At 30.6% G+C, this 26,725-nt stretch overlaps 2 protein-coding genes across 4 annotated transcripts; one reads left to right on the top strand and one right to left on the bottom strand.

Annotated features, from left to right (window-relative positions):
- Positions 1-1,043: 1,043 nt before the first annotated feature.
- LOC120077154 (uncharacterized) lies at positions 1,044-20,580 on the top strand. 2 transcript variants are annotated; one of them, XM_039031059.2, is made up of 15 exons: positions 1,044-1,273; positions 11,973-12,084; positions 14,400-14,512; positions 14,596-14,718; positions 15,346-15,560; positions 15,683-15,758; positions 16,459-16,545; positions 16,623-16,703; positions 17,019-17,051; positions 17,735-17,776; positions 17,871-17,912; positions 18,676-18,754; positions 18,837-18,907; positions 18,996-19,129; positions 20,207-20,580. In XM_039031059.2, exons 1-14 carry the CDS (start codon positions 1,103-1,105, stop codon positions 19,083-19,085), a joined length of 1,335 nt encoding a protein of 444 aa, XP_038886987.1. In that variant the 5' UTR covers positions 1,044-1,102; the 3' UTR covers positions 19,086-19,129; positions 20,207-20,580. The 2 variants fall into 2 exon arrangements, with proteins under 2 accessions (XP_038886987.1, XP_038886986.1); XM_039031058.2 differs by having other exon boundaries at positions 17,735-17,788.
- LOC120077156 (Zim17-type zinc finger protein) lies at positions 18,548-25,271 on the bottom strand. 2 transcript variants are annotated; one of them, XM_039031060.2, is made up of 5 exons: positions 25,013-25,271; positions 24,690-24,787; positions 23,891-24,148; positions 23,031-23,205; positions 18,548-18,945 (listed from the first exon to the last, which is right to left on the bottom strand). In XM_039031060.2, the coding sequence occupies exons 1-4, from the start codon at positions 25,131-25,133 to the stop codon at positions 23,032-23,034; spliced, it is 651 nt and encodes a 216-aa protein (XP_038886988.1). In that variant the 5' UTR covers positions 25,134-25,271; the 3' UTR covers positions 18,548-18,945; position 23,031. The 2 variants fall into 2 exon arrangements, with proteins under 2 accessions (XP_038886988.1, XP_090169695.1); XM_090313569.1 differs by lacking the exon at positions 18,548-18,945 and adding an exon at positions 19,989-20,319.
- Positions 25,272-26,725: the final 1,454 nt, after the last annotated feature.

Below are 26,725 nucleotides of genomic sequence, written 5' to 3'. Positions count from 1 at the left end.
GCACAACTCAACTGATATATGTTAGCAATCAAGAGGTTCGTGGTTCAAATCTTCCCCTCCTATTGTACTCATATATAGATAAGAGTTAGTAAAGAAAGAGAGTCATATTGACGTATTGGGATTATAGATTTTAATTAGAGGTGCTAAAGAGAAATTTAATGTCCTCTTTGAGTTCTGCATTATAAATTTTAATTTACTTGCTTTAATTTTAGATTAAATTTCAATTTATTTTCTAAAGTAATAAAATAAGATCGACATTTCAACAGTCCACATCAGCAAATAACGATTTTTTTACCATTCTATTATGTTGAAGTTAAGTTATGAACCATTATTTAGAATTATTTTACAAATATATGAATGACCAAATTGTTACTTTTAAGATTTTCGAGACCAAATAAATATCAACCTCAAATCTTATGGTCTAAAAGTGCAATTTCACTCTAATTTTTTTAATTAAAAATGTTAGATTTGACAAAAATGTACAGTAAAAATACTAATGATTTTCTTTTTTTAAAATAAAAACATTAGAACACACAATTCGAACCTACAACTTTTTAGAAAAAGTAGAGATACCTACGAATCTCAACCACTAAATCATGCAACTCCATTTACGATCTCTAATCTAGAGAGCAGGACAAATTATTTTATGAGGCTATTATAATGTAGTTGTCATCATGACAATTAATATTGAATTCAAAATATAAATTTAAGATATTTCTCTCTCATAAATTCTAACACATTAGAACAATGTCACCAAATAATCTCTCCATTAAGCCATACATAAAGATTCTACAAGAGGACTGAAATTTAACCTATTAAACGTTTTACCTACCAATTCTTCCAATTCTAAAAAAAGTGAAGAGAGATAAATTACTAAAAAAAAAGAAAGAAGAGACCTTAATTAATATTTTATATATTCTTTTTTTTTCTAAATAGGACAAATTAATTAAGTTTTTGTCTCTTTTCCACTTTGCTCCATTTATTTTTGAGCTGGGCCCACGTTTTTTCTCGATTAAGCCGAAAGCAAGTTATGAATTAAACCCAAAGCATTCATATATATATATATAAGACAGAAGAATAAGAAAGGAAGTTAGAGAGAAAAATGGAGAAATTGTTGAGTAATGGGGTAAGGCATCTGTTTGTGACGGTGTTTCTGTCGACGGCGGCGGCGGTTATGGTGTTGCCAGCGATCACCGACGTCACAATGGCGGCGCTCTGCCCTGGCCGTGATGAGTGCTCTCTCGCCATATACCTCAGTGGCTTCCAACAGGCGGTAACTTTACTTTTTTTTTTTTTTTTTTTTAATCTTTTACTTTTTACTTTTTACTCTTCTTCTCCTTCTTCTTCTTACAACTTTCTCTCTCTCTCTCTCTCTCTTTTATTATTATTATTATTATTATTATTATTTTGTTCAAAGTTTTTGCAACGTTCATGGCATTGTAAACCAATTTTGTTAGGTAATTTTGTGAATTTGAATTTAACTTTTTTTTTAAATGTCTCAATTTTACTTGTAGAGTATGTTTGAAGTTAGATTTTGGAGGGATTTAAGAATTATTAAGATTCCATTTGATAATCAATTTTTTTTTTTTTTTAAAATTAAGTCTATTTCCTTATTTTTTTTTACAATGATATGCATTGTGCTTAAGTATAATTGTTTAATTCGTAATCAATTTCTAAAAATAAAAACAAATTTTTGAAATCTATTTTTTTCTTTCAAAATTTGACTTGATTTTTTAAACTATTAGTAAAAAGTAATGACTAAAAAAGAAATTTGGAGATGCATAATATTTATATATTTAATTTTTTTTTTTAAAAAAAATCAAATAATTGTCAAACGAGACCTAATTAACCCAAACAAAATCACTCAAAGTTGTTTGTAAAATCTTTAACATATAGATTTTGAGATTGATTTCTTGAGGGAAAAAAAATATGATGGTTAGCTCCTCACTAACTTTTCAAATTTTTTAATTTATTCTAGTTTTTTTTTATTATTATTATTTAGGAGTTATTAAACAAAAGATCAACTAGTGGTGAACTTACGTGTGATCCATACTTAAGTTGATTAATAACATATTTAAAATCTTTTATATATTTCTTAATTTACGAATTACCGCTTATCATATATATATATTTATATATATATACACTACTTTTTTTAAGAAAGAAAATAAAACAATAGGTTTGATTAATCTAAGAAATCTAGAGTACAACATAGACTAAATAGAAATAATATATATTTAGAGAGTATCTTGGATAGAAGTAATCAGTTTAGTCACATAATTTATATTTCAAGAATGTGTTTTTTTTTAATTATTGTATTTTAAATTTAATCTAAAAATGTTAAATTATTATTTACTTGAAATCAATTCAAAATATGCTTTAATCTAAAAACAAAACATGCGTAGAACACGACGTGTCAATTAAAAAGAAAAAAAAAAAAAAAAAAAAGACAATCACATTAAAAGGGATGATGATCAAGACAACTTGATCAACCTTGACTACTCAACCCAACTCGTAAGGATATGATTTAGTTAGTTTTAATTTTGAGTTGAGTTGGATTGAATTTTTTATGATTTTTTCGAGTTAGGTTGGGTTTTGATTACAAATTTTAAAATTCGGGTTGACCTAATCTAAACCTAAATATATATATATATATATATATATATATGTATTATAATTTATAAATATTATAACTCATATATATTTTTATGATATTTGTTTGAAGTTTGTAATAGATATCTTAGATTTGATATTTAATATTTAAGTTTTATGAAATTTTAATTATTAATATATGATGCACATAAACTTAAGTATTTTAAGTTAATAAAAATGTAATTAAAAACAGAAAAAATAAATAACCCGACAACCTAATCTGAATTAGAGACTCTATTCGAGTTATTCGGGTAGCCAATCCGACTAACTCGAATTTTGTTGTCAGTTCAAAATATCCTTTAATCCAATCTATGTACACCTCTAACTCATTGGAGACTAATTTTTTTTTAGATATTAAATGTAAGGCAAAATGAGCTTTTTTTTTCTTCCTTTTAAGTTAAATGAGCTATCCCTTTTAATTTCTTTCTAAAATGAGTTCTAAATTTCAAGCATTTCCCAAGTGGTACATTATTGGACACATGTCCCAAACACATGTGTGGAGCGTGTTCCCGAATGATTTCGTGTCCAATCAACTTCGTGTTGTTTAACTTTTGATAATTTAAAATTTGGAAAATCAGACATTAAATTTAATTTGAATGATTAAAGATAAAGATGTTTATTTGAAATTGATTTTGAACCTCACAAAATTCACTTCCTAACATGTGGAAAATTTTATAGCACTACAATTTTTTTAATACTATCTTTATTTACTTTTTGTCACATCAACATATTTTGAAAAATAGAGTGTGATCTATTTACATTAGTGTAGAGTCCATTAATATTTATGAAATTAAATTTTTAGTATCCCAAATATGCTTGTAGTGGACATGAGTGGAGTTTAAGTGCATATGTTAGGAGTGATGATTTTAAAATAATGATTTTAGAAAAAAAGATATAGGTATAATTGTTTTTTAAATTGATTTTCATACCATCATATTAATGTTTGACTCCAAATTTGTAATATGATTTTCATATATTTAAAAGCGTTAGAGGTATTATATTTAGTTTCATAGTGGATTTTAGAATGATTAAATTACTAAAAATAATATTTTTATTTGTGAAATTATTTAACTAAAAGGAAAAAAAAAAAGTAATTCTTAAATATAAGGGGCAACTTTAGTATTTCAATAAATGAATGAAATAAAAACAAATTCTTGGGAATCATCCGGTCAACAAACTCACCAAGAGTCAACTCTCAATTAATTATAAAAAAATCAATTTGAAATCACTTTTAGATTTTTGTTTTTCAAATATAAAAACATAAACTAAAATATTTACAAATTGAGTAAAATTTCGTTGTCATTCGCAATAAACTTTGATAGACTATTATCTATGTTTATCTATATTATGGTATAGTAGTCTATCGTAGATAGACTGTGATATTTTACTACTATTTGTAAATATTTTTAATATAATTTTTATGTTTTAAAAACTAATTTTAACATTTGCGAAACATAATGTATTTGAAAAAAGAAAGTGATTTTTGTCAAGTAAGTCAGAAATTACTCTTAAACATATTTCAACTAATTAAGTTGTGGTATATATATATATATATAAATTCTTAAAGTGAAAGATTCTTGAATTTCAACATCAAATAAAATTCCAAATAGAGAAAGAATGCAAGAGAAAGAAACTTTAAAAAGTAGCAAGTAGGCCCACCCACCTTTTATTTTTGTAGCTTTCAATTTTCACTCTCCACCACCGGCCACCTCTAATTGGCTTGAAGTGAAGTTTCGTGATCTTTTATGAGCATTGTGGGGGAAACTTCCCCACTTTTCCAACCTTTCCTGACAAGTGCTCTCCACTTTCATACTTGTGGACTTCGATCAAATTAAGGGGTCCTTTGTTTCGTGGTAATTATAGAAACACATTATTTATGATTTAAAATATCTGACGATTCTGAAAATCTACATTCCTAAAGAAAAAAGAAGAAGAAGAATCAAACGCTTCCCTAAATGTCAAAGATTCGAATATCTATTTTTTTTTTGTTTCCTTAAGTTAATTTGGATTTTTATTTTCATATTTCAAGTGCAACACAAAAAAGATATTATAACATTTATTTAGGCTGACATGACCAAATAGTGATTCTTCATTTTTTTTTTTGGAAAAAAAAATACTTCCAAGTACTTTTAGTCAATATTTTACTAATAAGGGTAAATATCAATTTTATACCCCTAAATTTTAGGTGATATATCAATTTAAACCCTGAACTTTGAGGATTGTATAACTTAAATCTCGAACTAATAATTATATCAATTTAAACCTTGAACTTTTATACATGTATAAATTTAAATCCCACTGCAAGAAAACACTCATTTTTCGACGCTTGAAACCATCGGACAATGGTAAAAAATGCGTTGAAATTTTGGTTGGGATATGCCTGTTGGGAGTACAACTCCCGACGTGGAAACACATATTGTCGAGAGTTTGACACTCCCAATGCATGTATAGACATCGTCGGGAGTGCTTCGAGCTCCCGACGGCTAACACTTCAACGTTTCGTTAGGAGGTAGTTATTTTTTTAACTTTTAATTTTTTTTTAGTTTGATATGAATAACCTACTTAACATTATTAAGTAACTCAAAAATATTCACATAAGAAATAAAACAAACAAACAAAGTTGATAGTATTCTTTATTACACAAAATAGAGAAAAGTTGGCAAAATGGTTTACAAAAGAAATATGTCTTCACAAATACATAGAAGAAAGAACATGAAAACAACGTCTCCAACACAACATCTCCAAACATACGATCTCAAACACAACATCTCCAACAACATTTCCAGCATCATCTTCAAACAGCGTCCTATAAGAAAACAAAAACAATAACGTAAATCCTACATATCCTACAAAACAAAGAAAATCCTACAATCCTACAAAACAAAGAAAATCCTACAATCCTACAAAACAAAAAAATGAGTAACAATCTTACAAAAAGACAATCAACACATTTTCAATACTAAATGTTCTCAACCTGAAACCTCTACAAACACACAAAGACCACAAGTTAAACTCCAAAAGAATAATTAATCTTAACCCATCCCAAACAACATTCAAAATTCATAAATTTTCACAATCAAATAAATGTCATTAGATGAATCTTACAATCTTACAAACGAAGAAAATAAACACGCTTCCAAGAGTACAAAACGAAGAAAATGAACACACTTCCAAGTTGAACTCCAAAACAAGTATAAGTAACCTCAACCCACCCCACACGAGACATTCAAAATTCATAAACTTCCACAAGTAGACAAAAATTTATAAGTTGAACTCCAAAACAAGTATAACCAATCTCAACCCACCCCCACATAACATTCAAATTTCATAAATATCCACAAACACACAATAACTCTAGAAAACATATCAAAATCCAGTTTTTGGCTACCATAACTGCAAGATAGCCAACAATTCATTATCATAAAGCTACTAGTAAGACATAACTACTTTGCTACCATACCTGTAGGATAGCAACATACTAGCCAACTAGATAGTGAAGTAATCATACCTAATTCGATGACCCTTTTCTCTGTGATCGTATTATATCTTCAATCATTTTTTTTTTCATTTCTTCCATTTGTCTTCATGATCCTCTCTCATTTGTTTTTTAACGTCTTCAAGTTCCTTAATCCTCGATTGATATTGTTCGAAATTAGCTTTCAATTTCCTCACCTTCTTACTTTATGAAGGAACAGTGAAGTTCCGCAGCAGAAGTGGGAATTGTTCCCAATTTTAATTTTTACACAAAATCAAAATTTACAAAACGAAAAATAATTATGCATTAACAATTTTACAACATGCTAGGGAGGGAAAAAATAATTAAGGACTTATCCTTGAAGAACAATTTCTTCTTCTTTATGAAATCCTCTTTCCAAAACGGTCGCGAACTATCACGATCAATTTGATCACGAACAACTAATGATAACACCACCAAGCGGAGCCTTTTGTATTCTTTGTAGGGGAAGAGAATGAAGGAACTCTAATTATAGAGGACCTATGAGTGGAAGCGAATGGCCCAAACTCCATTGTGAAAGAACTCATACATTTACAGTCATACTAAACAGATTATGCATTAAGTCATAATTACAACACGCTTTGAATTAAATACAAAGGATGAGAGACTTTACCTTTGAAGAACCCTTCTTCAAGTGTATCCCTCGATCGTTCACCAACTCGTCAAACAACACGAACGCAACGAGCAAGACAAACTCTCTCGAATAGCAACGAGTAAAAACTCGATCCTCAAACAGATCTGGACACTATCACTAAATTACCTTGGTATTCTCGATGTGAGAATCCATGAGTGGTGGACTCTAACTTATTTTGGTTTGAGGAAAGATTTAGAGTGTAGGAGGAGACAATCGAGTAAACGATGACGTTGTCGTGCAGAAGAGGAAAGTCTATCGAATAGATTGGATACTCAATCGTTTAGATGGAAAAGCTATCATTTAGTAAACTTGCATAGACTGGATACTCGCTTGTTTAGATGAGAAATCTATCGTCTAGTAAACTCGATGCTATCGTGTAGTCACTCTATAGTGAATTGGATAACTTGTTGGAACATTAGAAAACTGTTTTCATTTTATCCCTCAATTTTCATAAAACCGTGCAATTACCCACTAAGGGTGATTATGGAGAAAAAGAAATTAATTATCATATAATTAATAAATTATAAATAAATACAATTACTCACTTATCATATTATGTTTATAACCTATAGTCTTAATATTGCATCATATACAATATATAAACCATAGTTCTTTTTCTCTTTTATGGAATGTAATAACTATGAATCTAATTCATAGAAATTATATTTGAATCATATTCAAATATTAGTTCATCCAAACATAACAATAATGTATCAAATACATTATATCAATTATATCATATATAATTGAATTAATTTAATTATATCATATATAATCAAATTCCCTCTTGTTAATTTGAACATTTCATATTAATCCAAAAACTTATTCTCAACTTGAATCCATTGAGTTACCAAGGGGACCTTATGGACCTGTAGCTCGAAACTCCAACAGTACATGAATAACTGACTAAACTCTTTAATCGCATTATCCACCATCTGTTAACTATCGAACACTCCACTAAAGACTGACAGTTGTACTCTTCTCATTACAGATATATTTATGTGTCCATTGGATATAACCAATCAACAGTACGATGACCCTTCACAAATCGCTCGTAAGTACAGCTGGGCCAAATTATCATTTTTTCCCTGTAGTTACATCTAACTCCTTAAGTACCACTGGTTCCTCTAATGAACAATAGATAAATCCCTCTTAGGCCAAAAGAGGGTGTGATGCCATATTGTTCAAAACCCGGAATCAGCCCTTAAGGGAACAATTTATCTACTTACCCCTACTTCAGGGAAGGAGTGAATTTCATCTTGTGTAACTGAGTTTCCAACTCCCTAATCAGACGAATCCCCAAAATGGTAGGCTTATTGAGTTGGCGATCTTGTCATTCTCACCCATGCAAATCAAAGGACCGCCCTTATGGGCAAGAGTTCACAACTCACTCAGGATTAAGGTCATGTTACCTATGGTCATCCTAGTGAAATGAAAGTCTCGATTATGAATGGTGTTATATAACGAGACTAAACATTTCGTAATTCGGTCTTATACAAACTCCTTTGTATAGAATATCGACACTCGCATTTCTAATACATGAATGATCAGGATCAGATCATTTGTAGCACTTTACAACATTTGTAACATCTACTAAGCGGGCCATACTCGTAGTGTCACCATCCCTCCTTATCCTTATACTACAGACCATTTAGGTTATCACTTAAAACACCATCAACTTGTATGTCTCCACATACATGTTTAAGTTACAATGATAACCATAGATCTTAGTTTATTGGTTTATGGTTAATGCAACTAAAATATCAAATATTTTATAGACAATGTGAATAAAATATTGTATATTATAAATCACAAATGTTTATTCATACAAGTATTTACAAACTACAGGATCTTACGAGATTTATAACATCAACCCCAACAGAGAATTCTCAAGAGGTGTGGACTCTGAATATTTTGGAAAGTGATTGAGATTTGATAGAGGAAATTTTTCTTTTTGTAAGGGGAACTTGAGAGAGATCATACATAAAGTGCATCTGTAACCAATCTTCTGTGTAGAAGATGATTACAACAAAACTGTCCACTCATCACGTTTTTCCTAGAGAGAATTAAGGGGAGGAAAATTATTTCTCTCCCTTTAATTTTGAAAATTAAAATTAAAAAAAATTAATTTTAATTTAAATAAATATCATATATATATATATATAAGACATAACCTATAGTTTTTAATATTCTCAATCAATCATGATATTCACTAGATTTAATTATATGAATCTCATTTATATAATTAATCATTAAGCTATAGGACAATAATATAGATGGCAAAATATCGACGGTTGAGAAATATCATATTCAACTAAATGAGACATACAATGAATTAGTCACACAATATAGATGACAGAACAACACGCAAATACCTATGCAAATGAATTACACGGTAAGACAATTTCCCCAAGGAAACCAACTTGCTACTCTGCAAATAACACCTCGTTTTACAAATTAAACATTATGTTATTGGTTCCTCCCCCCACAAGAAAATTCCCTAACATTGTGTCATTGATGCACCCAACTTAGAGAATGAGCTAAATTTAACTATGGTTAAAGTGCGTTTCATTTTTATTTTAAGTTCAAAATCTAAACCATAGCGGCGCCATAACTACTACACCATTCTTCAATTTTTATAACAATCTTCTTTAGTATAAGTTGGGAGGATAGCTTATCTTCCCCTTCTTTCCTTTTATTCTTTTTGCTGAACGTCATTTCTTTAAAAAAAAAATGCTGATAATAATAATTTTTGACACTCTATGAATAAACAAGGAAGAGTAAAATGAACTTTAAATAGATGTATCAACTTTCAAGTCTTTTTTCTTTTTTGGATGGACCATATATCTAAAATGGAAAAGCACGAAGCCTGTTCCTCATAATGTCAATGGCTAAATCAACCAACTCTCATTTAAATGAACACAAGGATTTATTTATTTATTTATTTACAATACTTTTGTTAGTAATAAAAGCTCTAGTAAGAACAACTTTATATTATCAATATATCATAACGAACCGTCAAGGAAAGAAGAGATCAAAGAGGAGATAGAATGCAAAACATCCAAACAGCTTCTAAAGACAACTTGTTTTTGTTTCTATATCTAACTCTAAAGCATGGGATCTCATCAAGTCACCCTCTTTTATCATATGAATCTATGATGAATTAAAGTTGTTGGGAGTAGAATTCAAAATTTTGCATGATTATAGTCTGCATTCCAAAATGAACAAAACTTGTGTAGAACTATATAAAAGGTCTCAATGATATTACCTGGTCCAGATCTGAAAAAACAAGCTCTAAGTTAATCACATAAATATCAGTTTTTGGATTGATTTTTCCATTCACATGAATGATGTCATTATCCTCAAAACAACGCATAACCGAAATAATAATAATGAACTTTTTAATAGCACAAAATTAGGTACTTCTTAGAACACAAGGACACAGATGTACCATTTATATAACAAATCCTGTTCAAGTAAGGTCGTACCACAAAATTAGGTACTAAAAAAATGGAAGACGCACCCAGGTTATTCTTAGAGCTTCCCTAACATTGCTTTGCCTAATTGACATGCATACATATTATATAAACACCTTATCAATGGTTGGTTTGACGTATGAACAAACGATTAAAGGACGAACGACAACGGACGGACGACGACCAAAAATTAGCTGGTTCAATTTGGCGTTTTATATTCTGTTGTGTGCTGGGAAAGCAAATCTGGAGTTGGGGGGTTCGATTTGAGGATTTAAATCAGAACTCCCGACGGGCTATCGTAACCGTCAGGAATTCCTACACAACTCCCGACGAATTAAATAATTTGTCAGGAGTTTGACCTGTCCATATTGGCCTCCGTTCCCAACTCTAGATAGGCATGGTGAGGTGTCAGAGTTATTTTAAACTGCCGACGAGGCACATACCGCGCCAGGAGTTATTAAGTACTCCAGAGGACACCCTTATGTTATTTGGAGATATGCTCTCTCCCGACGACGTATTTTTCCATGGTTATTTTAGACGTCGGGAGAGTCCCTTTTTCTTGTAGTGTCCTGAGCTTTCATAATTGTATCAACTTAAACATTTCATTCATTATGTTTTATTTGAATACACTTATGAAAGTGTAGGATTTAAATTGTTATACTTATGAAAGTTCAGGGTTTAAATTGATATACTTATAAAGAGTTCAAAGTTTAAATTGATAAATTATTAGTTTGAGGGTTAAATTGATATAAATCTCAAAGTTCAGTGTTTAAATTAATACAACTCCAAAAGTTTAAGGTTTAAATTGATACCATTCTTAATTTAGAGTTCAAATTAGGGGGATAAATTAATATTTACCCTACTACTAATCACTTAAAAAATAATCAATAACAAAATACTTACGGTTGAAGTATTTTGCTAAGTTTTAAAGTGAGAATATCCCATCTGTACTTTTTTTTTCAATAATTTAATAGTTGGATAGTAATTGAGATATAGTTTTTTTTAATTAATTAAATAAATAATAATAATTTTTTTTTTTTAAAAAAAAGTTCAGATTACTATATCTAGGTTGTACTGAAAAATCCTGCTTTTGTTATTAACATGCTTATTCTAGAAGCAATACCAAACACACCTTTATCTCGCTAAGTTATGAATCTTTATTTCACATACTTCAAAAGTTTTCTACTTTAGTAGGTCTAGTCATGGTCAGTAGTGCTTTTATTTACTTATTTGCTTTCATTTCATTTAACTAAAAGTTTGTATCACGTTTACTTAGGCTTATAGCTTGAATTAAAATTTAAGTTAGTTGAATTAAGTATAATATAATTTATTAGTTATTTTTAAATCATTATTTAATTTTATAGAAGCATTATTTATTAACCTTATTAGTCTTTTGAAAAGCAAAATTAAAAGATTGAACTTATAATTTAATAAAAATATGGATAACTGTATATGAAAATGATAATATTTAGATTCATTCCAAGATGTATACATCCTTATGTATCCTTTTCATCACTTATATAAAAATAATTAAACTGTTTTATAAAAAAATAAGAAGATATTATCACACGGTAAATTATAGTTGAACGATTAATGAGATATACTATCTAATGAGATGCACGAAAATAAATGTTATCGAAGGATGATTCTATGAAAATTTGTGAAATTAATTAATATTATCGATTGAAATTTGCAGCTATCAGGATTTGGAGCAGTAGTGATAACACCGCTGGTAGGAAATTTGTCGGACAAGTATGGAAGGAAAGCACTGCTGACATTACCCATGACAGTCTCCATTATCCCACTCGGTAATTATATACATATTATTGTTGCAAAATATTTTTTCAATTATCGAACCAAAATTTACCATATAACGTCAAAACCAACATGTCAATACTTATATGGTCGATTTTAAAATTATAAGTTCTCCTATCTAAAATCAACATAATTCAATCGGATATATCTATTTTTTTTTTTTTTGTCTAAAATGGTCTTTTTTTTAATTTAATTTTTTATTATTTTTTGTGCGATTGTTTCAAAAAGTAAAAAAGAAATTCGAGATTAAATTAACACTATCTTCTATATGACCTTTGTTTTTAAAAACTATCTAATAAATCATAATTTCCAACTTTATGTTTAATAGATATTTGAATTTTCAAAATTTTAGTATAACATGTATATATGTATTTAATCTATTTGAATGTTTTTTAAAAAAAATCACAAATTTACTAACATAATAAAGCTTAGAATTTTATTAGACATAAAATTTAATTTTTATATCTAATAAATTTAACTTATTAAACATAAAATTAAAACTAAAAAAATTCCTAATATTTATAAATTTGAAACTTTAAGAACCTATTAAAAATTAATATAAATAATGATTTTATTTTTTTAAAAAAATAAAAATAATGAAAATTTGAGGACGAATATAATAATTGTTGTTTGAGATTGTGTTTCGTTACTGTGCTTGCCTTATTCTGTTCCTGGTTAGTGCTGCACTTCCATTTCTATGCACGTTTGCGTCAACTGAATTGCCTCATTATTATTGTTTTTGTTGGTTTCCCTCGAGTTCGGTGGCCCACGTTTCGTGTGCACGCTCCGTACCAAAAATGATTGAGGAAATTATTGTTAAAAACTTCTTAGTAATAATTGCGGTTAGAATATATTTATCTTTGTACATTCTCTTCGATCACAAAATATATATAGTACTAAAAGAGTAATGTTTTGGTACATCTTAAGATACATCAGGAAAATTTACAAATAGAAATATATGATTGAATACTTAGTAGGGTGTACAAAGATGAGTGTCCATCAAGATGCACTCGAGTATTTTTTTTAAAAAAAAAAAAAAAATTGTGACAATTATGATTGCACACTTAAATGGTATGCACAAAATGTACATCTTAAGATGCACTCAAGTATTTTTCTAAATTAAAAGTAACACATCGGCGTGATACTTGCTTGCTACATAAAATTTGATGTTAATTTAACTTAGAATAATAGATGTAGCAAGATTTTTAGGAGATAAGATGTAGTTGTATGAAGTTATAACGACATTTATAAGAGGGCAAATGTATAGTTTCCCTTTCTTCCTTTCAAAAAGGAAATAAGAAGGTAGAAATGGACCAATTAGATGGAAAGTAATCCCAAGGCTCAAAAAGAGTGAGGGAATAAACTTGCCTTGGCCTTTAAGGTCGAAGTGGACAATTGGCCTAATTGTCTCATATTTTCAATGGTATAGGTTGAATTCCTATTTAACTTTTAAGGTCTTGCACTTGTATGTTTCGAGTTTAGATTGTAGTGAATTGTATTCATCTTAACTTATGTTTCTTTTTAAATTTATATATGATTTAATCAAAGCTCAAAAATCAATCACGCTCCAATCAAAGAAGACGATGATATTTAATATATACATAATTATATGTAATTTTTAGTTTCTCTTACATCTAATGATTTTTAAAATGTCCTTTGGGAAAAATACTTCAAATTAAAATATTTGTTGGAGCACTTTAAAAAGATAACCAACTACATGATTCATCTAAGTAGAGTTTTTCGTATTCTATCTATTCTCACCAAACTTGAAAGTACATATAATTTTACGATTTTTTAAAAAGTATTTTTATTGAATTGAAAACATCTTTTTATACTTTCAATGAAAAATTTAAAATATTTGATTCCTAAAAAATAAAATTTTAATTTTGACCATTCCTAATCTTTTTTTTAAAGTTCAATCATGTCTAACTTTCATTTTTGTATTCAGAAACTATTCCGACCATTTGTTTTGAAATTACTATCATTAAATTTTGATTTTTTTAAAGTTTGGACCAACGAAATTAGATTTGCAATTTTTTTAGATTGTTTTAAAATATAGAAAAATAAATAAAAATATTTATAAATATAGTAAAAATTTTTATTGTCTATCTCTAGACTATTATTTGTGTTTATATGTATCATGATAGTAGTCTATGACAATTTATCCATGAAAATAGAGTTCTTTGTCCTTTAAAAGAATTTTTTTCCCTTTTCTTTTTCTACTTTTATTATTTATTTTATTTAATTAAACGCACTTAGCTTCTGAAAGGCGCATTAATGGCGACTTGATCATTGGCTTGGCGTGCAGCGATATTAGCATACAGCAGGGAGAGAAACTTCTTCTATGCATATTACGCTGTGAGGACTCTCACGGCCATGGTCTCCGAGGGCACGACTGCTTGCCTCGCTCTCGCTTATCTGGTAATTTCTTCACCCATCTCTTCCAATTTCATGCAAGTTTCCGCCAATTTCTCATCAATCTGATCCTCCGATTTCATTCTCAGGCAGATAACACTTCACTGGAAAAACGAGCGTCCGCATTTGGTTTGCTTACTGGAGTATGCTCTGCTGCTTTCGTTTGCGGAACCTTAGCATCTCGCTTCCTTGCAACTGACTATATTTTTCCGGTACTTCTCTTTATTCGCGAAATGAAACTGATCTCTTGTTCTGTTGTTCTGTTTGGAGATTCAATACGTAGTGTTGTGGTTCTTGTATTGCTGTTTATTTCGATCAAATTACTGCTGATTTCTCTCTACAATGAGAACATTTCTCCATGATTGCAACTTTCTACTGATCTCTTGTTCTATAGTTATGTGTCGAGATTTAATTGTAGACTGGTAGTGATATTGTTATTGCTTTATTGTATGTATTTCGACGATATTCCTGTGATCTTCTCTATAATCGATACTATATTGTTTGATAATATAATTAAATTTGTCTTTATGCACTAACTCAAGCTTTTGGGTCAATCGGTAATTTAAGATATATAAATGTGAAGATATATAAATGTGAATGTTACCGATTGTCTATTGATCTCTTATTCTATAGTTATGTTTCGAGATTCAATGGCGGTAATACTGTTATTGTTCTGCCATAAATTTCTAGTAGATTGCTGCCATTTCATCTATAATTGCTACTATATAAATGAGATTGTTCCTCTATGATCTCAACTGTCCAGTGATCTTTTGTTCTATACTTTATGTTTTTAGATTCAATGGTAGTGATGTTATTGTTCTGCTGTGGATTTCAATCAGATTGCTGCAATTTTCTCTGTGGTCGGAACTGTATACATGAGAATCTTTCTCGAGGATTGTTTGCCAGGTGGAAGTGATTTAGTACAGCCAATGTTGAAGGAAGAAGTGCCAGAATTTACTGACCGTGAGGACGATGGCAATGAATTGCCGAGACCGACACCGGCTTTCAGAAAGATGCCGACTCTGAATGATGTTATTACCTTATTCAAGAGCAGGTAAGTGAGAGTTGTCAGCTATATGCTTGAGCATTTTACTGTGAGAACACTTCATTCTTCCTATGACCCTGCAGTAAGCCATTCTATTCAGTAACCATAGGATACAATTTCATTGTTTGTAGTACGCTACTCTCACTAGCCGCAGTTGTTGTATTCTTTACCGGCGTCGGTGAGGGAGGAATGCAAGCCTCGATATTGGTATATAAGTACTTTTCTTCGCTATTGCCTTTATATTTAATGAGATTTGAGGCCTGTAATAGTTGCTTTGAAGTATCTGAAATAAGTATACTAAGAATCGTAAGTCGGCTAATGGAAATTCTACTCAAGTTTGACATACGTAATTGATGACAGATTAATGAAACAGAAACCTGAAGAGATGAAAAATTTAGAGATGAATAATGTCATGAAAATTTTTCATCTCCCAATGCCTCTACAAATCAGGACTTTGTTAGGCTGTTAGAGTGTTTTCTAGTTATTAGATAATATAATATTAAATTTACCTTCCCTTAGAAGCTTAAGTTTTTTAGTCAATTGGTGATTTAAGATAGTATCAGAGCAATGGTCTAGAAAATCCTATATTTAAACCCCTGAAATATAGTATTATATTATATAAATACTAAATTTACCCTTTTCCTCCAGTTTTTTGATCAATCAATAATTTAAGACGACAGAAACATGTTTAGATTACTATTTATTTGAATTCTTTTTATATTTTATTTCCAATTATCACCCGGAAATATTTAAACCCACAATAATCTTTACTCTTACAAATTAGCTATTAATTATTCTTGAAAATAGTTTATAAAACAGAAATATATATATATATATATATATATATTGTGAGAACAAGGGGAAAACAACTGCTTTCTCTCAATTGTTAAATTGTATTGCACTGCAGTACTATTTGAAAGCTCGATTTCACTTCGATAAGAACCAGTTCGCAGATTTGATGCTGGTTTCAGGGGCTGCAGGAACCATCTCGCAGGTAGAATCTACGTGTTTTATTAAGAGGCTTCTGCTCTTCCTCTTGTTTTTAATACACTGCTTTATACATATATGCAGCTTGTTTTGATGCCCCTGTTGGCTCCTCTTCTATCAGAAGATAAGTTACTTTCATTAGGCCTTTTGGTCAGCAGCATTGGTGTAAGCACCTCAGACTTGTAACTTAGGGTATGCTTGGTTTAACTTTTCAAGTATTCAATTTTGAAAATAAGTCATTTTAGAAAAAAATTAAAGTATTTAGCAACCACTAGCATTTTTAAAGTGTATTTTTAAACCCTTTTTATCAAAAGAGTTCACATAAAAATGACCTTTTTTAAAAGACATTTTTTTCTCTACTCAATCCAAACAAGCCCTTAGTATTTCATGATCAACTTTTTCCCTTCTTGTCTACTATATAACCAGTGAACCATTTATTCATTTAATCAACATTGCTCACTATAAGTTGATTTATTGCAGATGGTTATTAACAGCATTGCCTGGGCAATTTGGGTAAATCCCTTGCCTTAAAATCCTATGCAGAAACCTGTTTTTGCTTACATTCAAATATCACTTTTTTTTTTTTTTTTTTTTTTTTTTTTTTTTTTTTTTTTTTTTTTTTTTTTACCTTTTCATCCCACTCTAATCACATACAAACGAAGAAAAGAAGTAATTTAAAAAATAAAAAAAGTTCTCCACATGACAAATTATAATTGAACAATTGAATGTACAAAAATAAGTGCAACTTAGGATGCACTTGAATTATTTTTCTTCTTTTCCCCTAGGTCTGAGGTGTAAAATTGAACCTCATCACCGTAAGACCCTAGTTAAGGAACTATTAGGATTGTTAGCATAGTTATTGGAAGGGGCATAGTAGTAATGAGCTAGTAAGTTTGTTAGGCTTTTAGTTATAAATAGAGGGAGTGAGTTGGAAACAAGGAGTGAAGAACTTTGTTGTCTCGTAAGATTATGGTATATCGTAGTTCTTTGTTGTATTGCAATATACATTTCTATATTTTAATATTTTTGTATTCTGTATTATTCTTGAATGTTCTTGTTTGGAGGAATTTGTTAACAATTACATAAAAGAAACATTAAATATTAGCATTGTGTGAGATAATATTTGAGGGGTGATTACCTCCTTTAAAATCCCTTGTTTCCCAATTCTCATGTATTTTTTTTTCTTTCTTCCCCAGGTTCCTTATGTTGTGACTATATTTTCTATTTTCTCTGTTTTCGTAAGTCCAAGTGTAAGTTTTAAATTTATCTCTTCTACTAGTTTGTCCTCGCTGGTGCATGATCATTGCTCATTGGGTTCTCGGATTTATACAGCTACGCAGCCTTGTATCAAAACAAGTCGGTGAACATGAGCAGGTAAATAAAGATATTTTCATAATTTGCTTACTAACGAAGTTTTCATATTCATCAACCATTGAATCATCCATCCCATTTCCTTGTCTATTATAGTTTTAAATTTGGAACCATTTTCCACTCCATTTAAAATTTCTCACATCATGATGTTATGTTTTTGTTAGCCAACCGAGGTCAAATTAACTCGAGGATCATTTTAAAATAATTTTCAAGAGATTTTTATATAGATGATCTATTCCAAACTCCCTAAATGATTAATGATCCGCCCCCACAAATAAATTAAACTTATATCCAAGTGCACTACTATATTTTATATAGAATCACACTAGGGATGATCATATCTATCGTAATCCTAATGCAATAGCCATTATCTATTGTGATCGTATATTTTTCTCACACTTTACTTCACTTTCGCTATGAATTGCAATGGAGTGGAGAAAAATGAAGATTGCGATAGACATGACCATCACGTTAGGACTACGATAGATGTGGTTATCCTAACGCGATACGATATAAAATGCGATAGCTTTGACATAAGCAGAATGTTATATTTCATTTGTTTGTAGGGGGCGAGTAATTAATCATTTAAGAGATAAGAATGGGTCATTCATACAAAAAAAAAACTCTAATATCCAAACTTCAAGACTAAAATATAACTCTTGAAATTCCATAAACTAAGTAATCACCAACCTGAAAGATGAAAAGTGTATTTTGTCCTAATGACTCAACTTATTTACTCCATTGAACTAATAATAACTCATTTCAGGGCAAGGTTCAAGGATGCCTTTCAGGGTTGAGCTCTCTCGCCCAAATTGCCGCTCCCTTAATCTTCAGTCCTCTCACAGGTATGAACTCATTAAATTCTTTTCTTTCGAACACAAGAGATTCGACTTGACAGTTACCTTGTTATTCATTGATGATATCCAGCTTTATTCTTGTCTGACCATCCACCCTTCAAGTTCCCCGGCTTCAGCCTTTTGTGTATTGCCATCACTTCAGTAAGTACCTAAGCTTGTACCAGCTTGGAATCTTCTCCCTATCCATTTATTCACAAATTATACTAAAAATTAAAAAAATGTTATGCAGATGATTGCTTTAGTTCTAAGCCTCATGATGATGGCGTCCCCAAGTAGTTCAAGTCAACGACCCAGTAGCAGCGGTAGCTCAGAAGCCTAGTCGTCAGCTCTGAGAACTTGGTATATATGTCCATAATATATCGGGTAAAAATTCATACCACTAAACTTGGAGGATTGTATGATAATTGAGTCAATTTAAACCTTGAACTTTCGTAAATATATCATTTTACACTCTCCAAATTTCTTTCGATCAAAATCTTGTGCAACTTATAATTTGATTCAATTAAATTCCTGAATTTTTATAAGTCAGTCCGTTTAGAACCTTAATTATAATTACCTTTGAAAATTATCCATGCATTAATTCTCAAACGTGTGTGAACTTCTTCAAATGTCGATTTTACAAAATGAATTATTATAGTAAATGCATAAATGATTCTCAAAGTAAATTTTGACTAGTCTAAATTGATTCATCTATGAAAGTTTAGATCTCGATTGGTAACCATTTTGTTTTTTGTTTTTTAAAATTAAGTCCATTTCATCCACATGATTTATATCTTTAAGTACAATGGTTGAATTCTTAGTCAAATTTCAAAAGCAAAAACAACTTTTTTAAAATAACTTTTTTTTAATTCTGAGAATTTGGCTTGATTTTTTTAAATCATTGATAAAAAGTAGATAACAAAGAAAGAAATTTGAAGGTAGAAATAGTGTGTCTATAGATTTAATTTTTTTAAAAAAAAATGGTCATCAAACGAAATTGTGGGAGTTTAATTGATATAGTTTTAAGTTTCACACAAAGTTTTTAAATGGAACATAAGGAGTGATTTTATAAAGGTCAAAATAACTTGTCATGTTCAAAAATACCTCAATAACACGTATGAATAATTCAAAATCAATTTTCATTGTATTGAAATCGCATTTAAAAGTGTAAAATCATACCCTTAACCAATTTTGAGTGAATAAAGATATGTTTCACAATGGTTTTGAATATGACAAGTGATTCTAATTATTTTTAAATCAGTCTCAAATTTGCAATAAATTGACACTAAATTGATACAAGTCTAAGAATTCAAAGTTTAAATTGATACAACCTCTAAAATTTAGGGGTACATAATTGATATTTTCCATAATATATAAGCTATTGAAGATGAAACCTCCCCTATATAATTGTGCTTACGATTGAGAAAATGGAATCCATTTTGAAGAAGTTTTTTTTTTCAGCCACACATTTCAAGTAGGCAACGGATGTTTGAGAACATGGCCAAATGAGAGAATTGCAGTCTGCAGGCCGAAAAGGATGCAACCGCTTGGGTTTTGCCGGTGTGTTTCAATCTCTAAAAATTTTGCATTTTAGAGCCGTATTTAGACTAAGATTTTTGGACTTCTACATGGCTAGAGGATGTTAGGCATAGCTTGAATATTCTACTATGTTTTTAACACTTCACTAGAATTGTTAATCCAAGAGTTAAATTAGTGATTCTTTTTCAGACGATGTCCATTTTGCACACCCTTACTATGTGTATTTTTAAAACACTCTTTCAAAATTTAAATTTTGTATCCACTTTTATCTTATGGAAGTAATTATGGCATTCAAATAGCGCGCATATATATAAATTTTATTTTAATTAAAATATTATTTCGTCTTAGTTTCAAAATTTTCAAGTTATTGCATAATAAAACTAAAGCAATAATAATTGTTAGCCTAAATATATCGACTAAATTTTAACTTCCAAAAACTGAATACCAACATAGATCAAATTTCAAAATACAAATTCCAAAGTTAAAAATTGAAAAAAAAAAAAAAGGAAAAAGGAAAAAGGAAAAAGGAAAGGTTTATTTTATTTATTTGTTTGTTGTTATTATTATTATTATATTTAAATTGAGAAACGGAAGTTAGAGGCCGAGAAAATAGTCACTAAATTGTGGCGAAGGAGGCCCCGCTACAAAAAATTTACCCACATATGTTATTTGGGATCAAGACTTAGTTTACCAATTCATAATAAAAATTTGTATAATTGTAATGAATTTCATTGATGGATCAATCATAAAGAGTCAATCACGTTTAATTAAAGATTTTGTAAACGTAATTCTCACAATTCATTACAATTATGGGACACAACAAACAACAAACGTAACTAAGTAGACCTTGGATAAATGGGTTTAGATGGTAACTGAGATCTAAGATCTGAAAGTAGATCATCAGTTAATGAAAAAAATAAGAGACACTCAGGCACACTAAGATAAAGATGAAGAAAAGTCAAGGTTCTAAGATTCACCCAAATTACTCTCTAAGCCCGTTGACGAGAAGACACCCCAACCACACATTTTATATCTAACCTTTTTTTTTTTCACTGAAGCCACACAGTCAAGGCTAGTAAAGTGACAATCCATCTGGTTTCTGATGAGCAAAACTTTGCAGGCTAGGCTAAAGTCAGCCTTGCAGCCCAACCACGTGACCCATCTTTACAATGTCACGTGACATTTTTATTTTTTCAATTCTTTCTTCTTCTTCTTCCTTCGTTCATCTCCTTAATTTTTCTTTGTTTCTTTATTCTTCTTTCTTCCAAATCTCAATCTCAATCACCAGCTTTCTTTTTCTTTTTCCTTCTTGTACTATTACTTCCATCACTTTTTTTTCTCCCTATTTTTCTTTGATTCCTTCTTTTTTCTGTTACTCTTTGATTTTCTTTTTCTGTTTTTATCTTTGATCCCAGTCTCAAGCTCCACTCTTATGGCTGCCCCTCTTCTTCACTATAAATTTGCAATTTTTATTGGGGCTTTAGGCTTTTGAAGTATTATCCATTTTCTCAGTCCAACTTAAATCTTTTGGTGTGTATTAAAACCCTAACAACCAAACCATGCTTTTCCATGGATGGAAGAAGACCAAACCCAACCAAATCCTTCGCCTACGTCCGACAAGAGTCCATGCTTTATTAAAATTTGCAAATTAAATAAAAGCAGAAAATGAAGAATAGGAACAAACTTTTAAAAAAGGGTGAAAATTCATGGTGAAGAAAAGGGACGGCATGGAAGTGGAGATTGAGAATGAGATGAAGAAAAAGCAGAAAAAGAAGATCAAAGAGAAATCAAAGAAAGACCAAGAGAAATATGAGATGAAGGAATGGTGAAATCAAAAAAGAAAAGAAAGGTAGAGGTTGAGATTTGGAAGGAAGAAAGAAAAACAAGAGAAAAAATAAAGAAAAAGAAAGAGCAAGGAGGTGAACGAACGACACGACGCTATAAAAATGGGCCACGTGGCTGAACTGCAGAACTGGGTGGAACCCAATCTGCATCTAAGTTTTGCTCGCTTCTAATATTATGGAACATTTATGAAGTTTTATTGACTTTCTTTTAACCACATAAACTAAATTTATAATTTAACCTTTTTTCGTCCCATCTTCTATTTCTTCTAAACATTTCTCGAGGAAAACTGCACCAAATCATCCACTAAACCAAATGATTCATCTCCCCTTAAAAAGTTAAATCTGGCCACAAACATAACTTTTCCAAACCCAGCAAAAGGGCAATCATGTCCATTTATTTCCTAAAATTGTCTGGTCCAATTTTAAAAAAACCTGCCACAATCCTCACCACACAATTCCTAAACTTTGAGATTGACACTTTAAAAAATGTCCAAGAGATGTCCGAACTTTCGATTCTTTTAAGGAACTAAATTTGTAATTTAATCCATTTAAACTCAATAATCATATTCTCTTTTCTTCCACCATATCACACTCACATCCATAGGAGTAAGAATAGGACAGAAAGAAACAACTCTCTCCACTAATAATTACAATTCTTAAATTAATCCAACTTCTACATCATCCTTTTAGTTTTAACTGCAACTAAGCTCCAATAAAGGAAACTAACCAGAAGATGAAGATGCTTTTAAAACTTGTTTTACTGATTGACCTGCAGAATCTATGTATTCAATTTCTATGTCCAAATTGGGTACCTATTTGATATATAGAACAATATACATAACAAATAATTACTCTTGTACTGATGAGCCAGAATGTACATACTCAACAAGCACAGTATTTACCTCATTGTATTGGGAATATATCGTCGCTTCCTCCTTCTTCTATGTCCAGATATTTGAAGTTCACGTCCTCCCATCCATTACTCCCATAGTTAAAACTCGGGTTGACGTAGCATTTCATCTCATGAAATAGGTTCAAGTTGTCCACGAGCTTGTGGTATGCGTTGCATCCACAACACTATAAGAATGAAACAAAATAGTAAGCTGATTAGTTTCCTGTCAATTTGTAAATTGTTTACCCACAAATTTAATTCAGATTATCTACTTAAGCTTGCTTAGCAACACACTTTATAGGACCTAACATGTAACAACTAAAATATAGCTGACAGAATATGTTAGGACACCACCTAACAAGAAAACTTAAAAAACATACAAAGAACTAAAAGATAGTAACAAATTACAACATCAAGAGAAGTTACAATATATGATAGTCATCCAAGTGGACTACTCTCTTCTAGAGTCCCACAATGAAGACTCCTACTAAAATCATTTCTCCCTTGCTCCCAATCTACTCCCTCTAATTATAATAAAAAACCATAATCAACTCCTAGCTAATTACTAATATGGCCTCACTAACAAACAAACAAACAATCCTAATATATCCATAACTAGGGTTCTATCAGCCGATTACATGCAGAAGAGTGAAGACTAATTAGGCTGCTATCATTCCTTTGTGCTGCTCAGATTTTGATTTCTTTGATATTATTTTTTCTCCAAAAGAACATTAAATGAAACCATTTCAGTAGAAACCCGAACAAAAAGAAAAAACAAAAACAGAAACTATATTGCTTCCTTTCGACTCAACTCAAATGGTCAAATATGGACTTCCATCAATTCATTCCATGAATGTTGTGAAATCTCACCTGCACAAACACCGTGCCATCAGTATAAGCATGGGGGTTGATCGCCCGTGTTGTTCGTTGCCCACAAATGTTACAAGTAAAAGCCACAAGCATTCGTCGCCGAGGAGATTTTGTGAAAAGAGACCATGGGAAAGTGGATACATTCTCTGTGCCTGATTTGCCCTCCAGTCCAGCTGGAGCTGGGGGGCCTTCCATGCCAGACCCTGTCGTCCACCCTCTTCCCCTGGCTGCACTAAGCACCACTCCCATTGCAACATCCTAATGCAGAAAGGAAAACAAACAGAAAAATTTTACTGGAAGCTTCAATAAGATTGGATGCCAAACAAAAAGTCCATATATCTAATTTACTACTTAATAATATAGACTACGAATAGCATTTTATTTAACAGAGAACATCATCATTGTGCAAACGGCACTTAGGAAATCGATTTTTGATAATCTTTCATGGCTGTACTGAATATGGATGGTATTCAAGCCAACCAATTGCACCTATATAAAGGTTCATGAAGTCTTTAATTCCACAATCATTATTTTTCTTCTTATAGAAATTTGAATAAACAATTCTCTCTCTCTCTCTCTCTCTCTCTCTCTCTATCTCTCTTTTTCTTTTCTTGTTTTTGAGGAAAAAAAAAGTTGGAAACCACGAAATCACAAGTATTTGTACGTATGATACAGGCTATAAACTATATCTCGCGGGAAACTCTACATAGCATGAATTCTGACCATCTCAAATTTGCAGAAACCAAACCAAGAGAGCATTAAATTTAAAAAAAATAATAATAATATAGAGAGAGGATACCTTTGGAAGAGGGGAAAGGGAGAGATGCCGTTTACTGAGAATTGGAAGGTTCCTGATATTCTTCGAATCAGACTCTGAATCAGATTCGTTCTCGTTACCTAAACACACATTCCAAGACTTAAGCAAGCAACTCAAAACAAGAAAGACAAAACAAACAACACAACAAATTGCTTCCAAGAGGAATCAAAATCAAAACGATAAGTAGGATAGTTCAGCTAGCACAAGAAGCAACCGCATCGACAACACACCGACTCCAACGATCCTTAAAAAGATGCAGAGAAATAAAAGAAACAGAAACTGGAAAAGAATTCAGAGATGAATACCTTTGGAGGCGTGCGGAACTTGAAAAGATCTCAGGGGAAGCATCCTGTTGGGAGAAGGTATAGGAAAAGAGGAAGAAGAGGAAACGATCGCAGCAGAAGAAGCGTTGATTAGAGACTCCATAGCCAGGGAAATCGAAATCTCGACCGGAGAGAAGCGATCGCCGGAGTGGCAGTTAAGAATGAGAATCGGAAAGAAGAGGCAGAACAGAGAGGGAAGGAAGAAAATATCGCGGGGAAGGGGAAGTGGGAACGGAGTTTTGAGGACACGAACGACCTTTAGGCCAATGTGGGCTCAATTTTCGGTCTATCCGGCCCATTACTATTCTCGATTATCAAAGGGAATTACAACCAATTGATTAATTAAATATAATTATATAGTAAAATACATTTTCGGTCTTCGAATTTTGAAGTTAAGTCACGTTTACCAAACCATAATGAAAATTGATATAATCGTAATGAAATTTCATTGATTGATCAATCGTAATAAGTTCGAATCACAAACGTAATTTAATTATTTTTTATCGTGTTTATTTATAATCACATATCTGTCACACTGTTGCCACTGTCATTGATTCTAAACGATAATGGTAATAATAAAGATAACTGTAAATGTGATAAATTCATAGTTCTCATACGATTACAGTAACAGTAACAATAACACTATAACAGTAAGTAAATGTAGTAGGTCTCACGTAATTTTCAAATACAATCAAATTGAGCACCCTTCATTCATCAATTAGATCGTACAATTTGATTACATATTTGGAGGGAGATCCCACAATTCATTGAACTAACAACAAATGTAATCAACTATCCTAAACCTTACATCTATTTGATGTATGAAGTTTTAAAAATAACACTATAATCTCTAAAATTTAGAAAATAATTTTAAGTGGTCTTTTGTTAAAGTGACAATAAGTTGATAAACGAAAAAATGATAGGGGCACTCATGAGTTTGACCATTTTCACAAATGACTTTGACAATATTTAACCATTTTATATTGTTGGTGTCTTATGTCCTTTTTTTTTTCTCTTGAAAAAAAAATTGAGTGAGCATATATAGAGAATTTTCTCTCTCCTAACCTCCATTTTTCTTCTCTATCCACACGTATTGTTGCCCAAAATTAAAAAGTACGTATATTCACAAACACTAATTCAATTTCAACCGTAGAAATTTTTTATAGATATTTCGTTGATTTTTTCCTTACATTTTATCCCTTTTTTCTTTTACTTTTTGTAGATGGTAGTGAATTAATATCTTTGTTTTTTTTTCCCAAGAAAAATATGCTTTGTCTTTGATGTTCGATGTTTGAAATTGTTAGATCATATTTACTTTAAAAAAAACGTAATAAATTAATGGTAATCTAAAATAATGAGTCAATTTAAATATATTTGGTGTTATTTACCCGTACTCACATTTAGAACCCAGTCCCCAAATCTGTAATAAGAAAAAAAAGAAAGAAAAAGTACAAACTGATTAACGAGTGAAGGATGCTCAATCCAATTACGCTTATATTATTGACATTACCGTTATGATTACTCTTATTGTTACTATTATAATATAAAAAATATGAACTTATCACCGTTGTAACGATAATAATACATGCAACAGATTCATAATTCTAAATAAACATGATCAAAAGCAATCCAATTATCTATTACAAGTCGATAAACTTGGCCTAAATTCAAAATTTTAATATCTGTGAAATTTCC

The sequence above is a fragment of the Benincasa hispida genome, chromosome 5 (genome assembly GCF_027475165.1).
Source record: "Benincasa hispida cultivar pf3 chromosome 5, pf3_genome.v1.1, whole genome shotgun sequence".
NCBI classification, from domain to species: Eukaryota; Viridiplantae; Streptophyta; class Magnoliopsida; order Cucurbitales; family Cucurbitaceae; genus Benincasa; species Benincasa hispida.
The sequence above is the reverse complement of the archived record's forward strand: the minus strand, read 5'-3'. Positions and strand labels throughout refer to the sequence as shown.